The sequence below is a fragment of the Gavialis gangeticus genome, unplaced genomic scaffold (genome assembly GCF_001723915.1).
Source record: "Gavialis gangeticus isolate Ggan-Ray unplaced genomic scaffold, GavGan_comp1, whole genome shotgun sequence".
In the NCBI taxonomy this organism is placed as follows: domain Eukaryota; kingdom Metazoa; phylum Chordata; order Crocodylia; family Gavialidae; genus Gavialis; species Gavialis gangeticus.
In genome coordinates this window covers 22,088,305-22,096,344 of record NW_017729014.1, presented here as the reverse complement: position 1 = coordinate 22,096,344, position 8,040 = coordinate 22,088,305, and the positions used below count along the sequence as shown (strand labels likewise).

General features: G+C 41.4%; 1 protein-coding gene across 3 annotated transcripts in view; it reads left to right on the top strand.

The window, feature by feature from the left end:
• The window catches only part of LOC109293853 (protein DDI1 homolog 2), a 48,581-nt gene that overhangs the window by 32,294 nt on the left and 8,247 nt on the right, over positions 1 to 8,040 (top strand). For 2 of the 3 annotated variants that reach the window (XM_019511991.1, XM_019511994.1), the window contains exons 5-8: positions 798 to 925; positions 1,578 to 1,706; positions 3,250 to 3,353; positions 3,913 to 4,102. In XM_019511991.1, coding sequence (XP_019367536.1) covers positions 798 to 925; positions 1,578 to 1,706; positions 3,250 to 3,353; positions 3,913 to 4,102 — 551 coding nt within the window. Of the gene's footprint in view, positions 1 to 797; positions 926 to 1,577; positions 1,707 to 3,249; positions 3,354 to 3,912; positions 4,103 to 6,722; positions 6,929 to 8,040 lie in introns of those variants that run through there. The other variant, XM_019511993.1, reaches the window with a different exon arrangement.

Genomic DNA, 8,040 nt, shown 5'->3' with positions numbered 1-8,040 from the left:
GGGAAACTCTTTTTACAGGCAATCTTTTTATATTCGTAGAGGGGCTATTTCAAACAAGATAGCTGCAGATTCCCATCATGCTCAAGGCTTCTTCTGTAGGGACTGAGCTGCATTTGGATTTAGCTTAGCTCTGCATTCCTTTTGTAGCTTTTAAATGTATGGAGAGGACGTGTGGCTGTGTTGCTGCATGCACCACACTTTTATTTAACCTTTTCCCATCCTGATGCTTGCAAAAGGCAAGAATGCAGTCTTCTGCAGTGTTGTTGGAAGGGTTTTGATACAGCGCTATTGTGTGGACTCTCAGCGTTGTATGTAGCTACTGGCAAGACCTTCACCTCATGCCCTTAGTGCTCTGCTGTAGCATGATTAATAAATATGCTGTTTCTTGCCCTCTAGTTCTTTTTGTTAATTTTGTAGTGCCAAGTTTTAGTTGTGAATGGGAAGCGGGCAGTTCCAGGTTTCCCAGGAACTAAATACAGCTAACAACTTTCTCTGTACAATTTCCTGTTACCTGTGTTAATTGAAGGCACTACAAAGAACAATCTTTCCTTCCTGCTTGGTAGCAACCTGATAGATTGGGATTAGGCAAGATTGTTTCTTGTGGTCCTTCTGCTCATTAAACTCTGTTTAACTGATGAAGTAGTCCTTTCACAAGCTGTTCAAAAGTTGGTTTCTCCTAGAGGAGAGTGACAAGTTGACAAGTCTGTTAGTAAACCTTTGGAGAAAGGAAGCTAATAAAGATGTCCGTTCTGCTCATGGAAGCCATGATTTCCATGTCTGGTTTTCATTAAATTCAGGCAACAAAATATTGAAGAGAATATGACGATAGCCATGGAAGAGGCCCCGGAGAGCTTTGGCCAAGTGGTGATGCTCTATATCAACTGCAAAGTCAATGGACATCCAGTGAAAGCCTTTGTTGACTCAGGTGACTATTCCCCGTTGTAAATGTTTCTCTATTATCTCGTCCCCCACCCCCTTGGGTTTTTTAAGGGAGATCATGATCTCCCACAGTAAGGCCATTTACATAATTCCCTCCCCATACAAATGTTACAAGATTTAAAAGAATCCAGTTAAAATTGGAATTGGCTCTTCTGGTATTATTCCCCTGAATTGAAAATGCATTGAGATTGATTTGGGAGTTAGTGCAATCTAGTGGGTAAAACAAATAACTTGGGAGTGAGAATTTCTAGCTTCTGATCATAATTTTGCTGCTCTCCTCCTACAGCTTTGGACAGTACGCTCCACCTATGGGCCTCAGTTTCCCTACCTATGAATTTGCGATTTGCTTTCCTCTGTAGCACAACTCTTTTCATCCATTGTTCTCAAAATGTAAGCATTCAGGATTATCGTGACTCCATAACAATAAAGACCTTCAGCCATGGATTGTGCATTTATATACAGTCAATAGAAAGCAGTGGTATTGTAAAACAAACAAACAACCTTTATGCCATGTGATTTCCTGATGCAGCCCTTGGTCCCCCTGAGTGTTAGATTAAACTCTCTGCACTGAAAGTGAGTAAGACTTTCCACTGACCCCTTGTTGTTTTAACATCGCTCGTTCCTCTTGTCTCTGGTAGGTGCCCAGATGACCATTATGAGCCAAGCTTGTGCTGAAAGGTGTAACATAATGAGACTAGTAGACCGGCGGTGGGCAGGAATTGCAAAGGGTGTTGGCACACAGAAAATCATTGGCAGGGTGCACCTCGGTAAGTAATGGCTCAACGGGTCTGTTTCTTTGCACAGCTTGAACTGTAGTGGTCCCTTCATTATTGTGTCTGTCGCTCTGCTCGGCACCAAAGAGTCTGCCTGTGGACTTCAGGGACTGCCGTGAGGAGGGGTCAGAATTCATCACCCACTTGTAGGTGCTATAGCCTTCGTACCCGACATCATTTTTATAATGTGTTCTGAACACCTTAATTCTGGTTGGTCTAGAGTTCCCAGGAAACTCTGAGAAACAGTGAATCGGGAATCAAGGTTATTAATGTAAAATAACTTTATTCTTTGCACTTTGGGATCAGGGTGGAGTTAGCAGGCAATGTGAATTGTTCAGGGGAGAATTCCAGGGCAGCTGAATGTTTTGCATACCCTTATGAGGAGAGCACTTTAAGACCTCTCTGTTCTTGCACAGGTTTTTCTAAAAATGAGGGAACAGCTGCCCTTGTTTGACCTTTGTTTCACCATCTTAATTCACAGACTTGCACTCTGCTTCAGTGCATGCAGGGTCTTCACCTGTAGCTTGAGGGGCTAGATGTGCAGTGTGTCTTAGACTGCAAAATCTGGTCAACTCTGAAAATAAGAGGGAAAATATTAGAAAGGATTTGGATTCAGAGTAACCTTGAAAACTGGAGAAAAGATCTGACATTGAAAGAAATTCAGTAAGAGCAAGTGCAGAGTCCTGCATTTGGGTTGTAACAATCATGTGCGCAAATATAAGTAAGGGGACAGCTGGTCATCAGGCCTCACTACTGCAGAAAAGGACCTGGCAGTTGTATGGGATCACAAGCTGAATGAGTCAACGCTTGACTCATTACAAAACAAGACCAAATAGCCTGTTGGGTTGTATTAACAGGAGTGTCATCTGCAAGTTGAGAGGAGTGAGTCTTTCAATCTAAACTAGTGAGGCCTCCCCTGGACTGCTCTCTCGGCGCCTCAATAGACAAATGGAGATGTAGACAAATTGGGAAGAATCCCATGGAAAACAACAAAAATGATTAACAGTCTAGGAGACTTGAGAACTGGTTCGAAGAACAGGGATTATTTAGTCTAGAGAAAAGACAAATGGAATTGGAGAAGTCTTCAAATACCTGAAGGGGGTAATAAAAAGGATGTTTCTCTGTTCTCTGTTGCCACAGGGAACAGGACATGAAATAATGGTCTTAAATTGCAACAATTTAGATTGAATATTAGAAATAACTTTCTAGCTATAACGTAGTTAAGCACCGAAATAGATTACCTGGGGAGGCTGGAGAATCTCCATATTTGGAGTGTGCAGGAGGAGATTAGCCAAACACTTGGCTGGAGGTTAGGCAAACACTTGGCTGCTTTAGCCAGGGATGATCTTGCTGTGAGCACAGGGGGTTGGACTGGATGACCTGAGCGCCCTTTTAGCTCTGTTCTCTGATTTTGTATCTTTGCGTGGGGAAGCAAATCGCAGACAGCAGAGTCCTTGTGCTGCAGGTCTTGGGCCGTTCTTGAGACTGGAGGGCAGTCAATATATCATGTTTGTTTTATTTTCTGTCTGCATTTCAGCTCAGGTTCAGATTGAAGGGGACTTCCTCCCGTGTTCTTTCTCGATCCTTGAAGAGCAGCCAATGGATATGCTTTTAGGACTGGATATGCTTAAGAGACATCAGGTAACTGAAGCCATTGGTGCTTATTTTGGAATGGCCCCTGGATCTTTCGTGATGAAAAGCACTACGTGCCAGATTGTTGCCATCCTTAGGAATTTTGGAGGATTAGGATATTCTGGAGAAAGATGGCAACAGATGGTTTTTGTACGGTGGCAGGAGAAGCAAACGTACCTTGTATAGTTTGTAAGTCCTTCGTGCCTTAAGTTCTTTGCTTTGAAATCTGGTGCCTTCAGAGCTTTGTAACTGAGCAGTTTAGAATGCAGTCACTTGTAGGGCCTTCCCTAACAGCTGGAACAGTTCCTTTGCTTCAATTTAAAAGGGCTGAAGAGTAGTAGAAGCAGCAGATAAGAGCAACTGAAAGACGTGTCTAGGTACGTTGAAGGCATGGGCTGCTCAAATATTTCTGAGCATATGTAGGGTGGTCGCTTACTAGGAGCCTGCTCTTCAGCTATTTACTGTAAGCTCAAGTTGTCTCTCTGCGTTAGGAAATGTACTGTTTAGCTGGTTGCTGTTAGGCCGACTGACTCTTACGCAGGCATTTGGTGTCTTGATTCTTCCGCAGTGTTCCATTGATCTCAAGAAGAATGTCCTAGTGATTGGCACCACTGGCTCGCAGACGCCTTTCCTTCCAGAGGGAGAGCTCCCGGAGTGCGCTAGATTGGCATATGGGGCAGGGAGAGAGGACATGCGGCCAGATGAGATTGCAGACCAAGAACTGGCAGAAGCGCTACAGAAATCCGTAGAGGAAGCAGGTACCATAGGGAGCCAAATCAGAGAAACTATCTACATAGTGCTATCAGCAGCATGTGAGGAGCGCTCTCTTCTGTCACCAAACAGCTCCTCATTTTTATTGACTTAGTACACTGAATGTAACATCAATATTAAACCGTGGAGACTTGATCTTTTCTTGCACAGTCTGATTGCTGCACTGTCTTCTTTGGGATATCCAAGTAAAATCTGTCTTCATGAAGATTGCATGCCTGTGGGGTGCTGTGCTGTACTCACAAGCTTGCCTTGTGACTGATTAGTAGCTCTTCCCTTTCCTCCCAAAATTGCCCTCTTGGTCTTGAGAAGTGAACAACTGCCTCCACAGTTCATTAACCTCAGTCAGGATTTTAACTTACGATAAAGGACATTTCATTTCTGTTAAGTGAAATTTCAAGTGAAATTTTAGCTATTTTAATTGGTGAGAGGGAGTGTGGAATCCAGCCACAGTCTACAAAATATTCTAGGAAAACTACAGTGAGTGGTTACAAAGGCTTCACTTGACAGATTTGCTCTGCAACCACAGAAGTGCACCATTTATCAAATTGTTTTTAGACATACCTGGTATTGCTTCAGTTTTTCTTCACTGAATGGTGCTGCCCGCTGTCACAACGGAAGTAGAAATATTTTTAGAGGAATTGAATTTCCCTTGTAGCAACTGTGAAAATGTCATCTACTCATTTAAATGAGCAGCTGCATTTTCTGTCTTCTAATATAATACATCAGCATTAATAGGGACCATAAAGGGGAAAATAATTGGCTTGTCCAACTTTTGGCTGCTATGCAACTTATAGAGAAGCCTTGCGAGTGCGAAGTCAGGCCCTGTCTAGACTGGAGAATTGGTGAAATAGTCACACTTGGAGAAGGAGGCATAGCTGCAAGCCAGACTGATTAAAGCTTCACTTTCGTTTTCTTACCTCCTCTTCCTTAACTGTCCTGAGGCACCTTCTGAATAAAAGAAATCTAAAAGGCTGTGGACAAACGTAATTTTCAGCTGCTTTAAAAGGGGAGGAAGTTGCCACTCTGGCATGCACATCAGCTATTATGATGCAATTATTTTGTCTTCTGTAACAAAAGAAGTGAGCTAAATTGATCTGACTGACAATCGGTTAAGCAGGTTGAAAGTTAAGAGTTTACTACACTTATACCTGATGAGAATGTGCACACATATTAGTTATAACACATTATACCACTATCACTTATTACCAGTATAAGTGTTACGTTTGTCCACGTCCCAAGGACTCAGAAGCCTCACCCTTTCAGTTAACTTTACTGTTCATAATACTCTTCCATTAGACCTCCAAAATATCCTTTAACAAAATCAAATCAAGGCCAATGAGCCTTTTTCTTCCAGATACATTTAAGGTAAAAAAAAAAAAAAATAGCAGGGAAAAATTCTAGTTATCCCTTTACCCATGACCCTTTACACCATTTTTAAGCTTTAAAATCTTGCTGAATCTTGCTAAATTTAGTGGCACAAAGGTTATGAGTCTTACTATATTTTAAAATACCATCTAACTGTCTAGAGATTTCTTCTTGTTTGAGCTAAAATGTGGTTGCCAGAATTGCTTATTGCACTGCATTTCTCCATTAATCAAGCCCATCCTCATCCTGTAATTTTTGTTATATTCTAAAGTGTAAGAAATCACTGCTTTCTAAAACTGGGTTACTTGTATTAAGGGGCACCATAGAGCTATAATGATTTGCCCCTTGGATCACTTTCCTTCTGTCTGTAGGGACCATCTGCATAGGATATTTAAGTGGGTGAAGACATTCTCTGCAGTAAAGCCTGTATTATGAATTGTTAGCTTCAGGGAATCAACAGGAATGGTTACTGCTTCCTTGACTGTATAAGTCAAATATGAATTTGCTTTTTACTGATTTTTAAATTTACAGAAAAGTAGATATGGACACAGACTATTGCCTGGCATCCAACTTTGCTACTAGCAATCTCTGGCAGAGTCTTTCACTGATATTACTTGCAAAAAAAAAAAAAAAGTTATAATCTTAATTTATTTTTCACTAGCATTTTTAGAGGCAGGTGAAAGCAAGTTCAGTTTTCAAGGTTTTACCGAACAGGTGGTTTCTTTGCAAAAACTAAAGATGCTCTAAACCTGGGTTTCATTTTATCTGAACCTTGAACTGAAGGACTTCAAATTGAAAAGCTTGTGCTTTTAAAATTAAACCACTGGAGTTGCATGCTAAAAATATGTGAAAATTGTTAGCACCAAAATGCTGTAGAATTCTTTAATACAATTCAAAAAGGCCTAATAGTTAATTATCAAATGTGCCAGTCTCCACTTTTGTGTTGATACCAAGTATAAAAGTTCAGTCCTAAACCAAGGTTGGTGACTTAAGGGGTTTAGAACAGACTAGCTAACTCCAGTTTACCCACTGCTTTTGTAAATTCTCTAACACAGGTATGAGTACACAGCTAACTAACTAACTGCGTTACATAACTAAGAAAGGTAGGTCTTGTTTTGAGGATTTTTTTTAATTGAGTCTTAGATATGTCATAAAGCTCAACCTTACAGGCAATTGTTAGCCATATGCTGAGTTGTCAGAATATTAACTTTTGCACCATCTTCCTCCCTTTCAAAATATTAGCTGCATCTAGATGGTACCAAGAAAACCAAGTCATAGAACCTGGAAGAAGAGAGAGAGAATTTAGTTCAGCCACAAGTGACTCAGCTCCCCGCAGAACTACCTGTGCCCTTTTGTAGCTGTTTGTTTGAATTTTCATTGCCTTTTCGTTCATGCTATACTAGACATCTCTGTGTACATCATTAGATAATTAAAGTTCCAATTTAAATACACGTGAATTAGTCCTGAGCCTTATTCAACCCTTTTGGAAAGATTTGCAGTTGAGCTGACAGATGAGCATCTAACTGCCTGTAAAAAGGCAGATAGGGTCAGGGTGTCATCCTGCTGCTGTCCTATATGTACAGCAATATCAGTTTGTCCCAGATCCTCCCGTTCTCTCCACTACTCTGTGAGGAATTTTTTTTCTCTTCTGACAACATGCAGTGGCTTGTCACCTCGGGTCATTTGAACTCCCGGTGATCCAAGATCTTAGTAGACTGACAGAAAAGCTACAGTTGGATTCAACAGTAAGCACAGAGAAATAGTTTATGTAGAGCTTTCCTTGCATCCAGGAAGCCTTTGTATATAGGCAGTGCTGCAACAGATGCAGCACTTATTTTGTCCAGCCTAGGGACAAATGAGGTGCACTTTATACTGAGGCTAGCACATTCCCGTTGTTAGTTGTCTAGTGCTATCAAATAAATCAATACAACAAATCCTTGTGCCCTGTCTCTTGTGGTATAGTTCCTTGATGGATCATCAGCAGGTGCGTTTGGCAGGACATCAGCTACTTTTGCTGTCTAAATGGCCACAGTGCTCTGATGTATTTGACTGATCAGACCCTTAGTACTGATTCCATGTGAACAAAGTATATTTCCACTGCATCAGAGGACTTTCCTTTTCCCCTTCTAAGAGCTGTGCCCTGCAGCCAGGCGTATGAGCATAGCATAGCAGTTGGAGAGACAGGAATCCCTCCTGTGTTAATCACATGCTGTTCCACTAGCCTTATTGCTCTCCCTACAAAAGCCTGGCAGTCTGGATGTCTGGAGTCTTTACGGATAAAGAGGATGGCCCAAGGCATCTGTTCTTATTTTTGTCCAGAGGAACGTCCTTTAGAAACTCAGTGCTCTGGCCTGCGGCACATCGCTTGGTCTAAATGGCAAACAATGGAGACAGGTACTTGAGAAGACAAATAAAAAGAAAAGACTTCCTATTACAGTAAACTTCCAGGCAAGTCTCAGTTGCAAGTCACAGGAACGTGGTTAGTCAGCTTTACCCAGTCATATACCAAAAAAAAAAAAAAAAGGAAGAATTTAAATGAAGCAAAATGGTTCATTGTGTT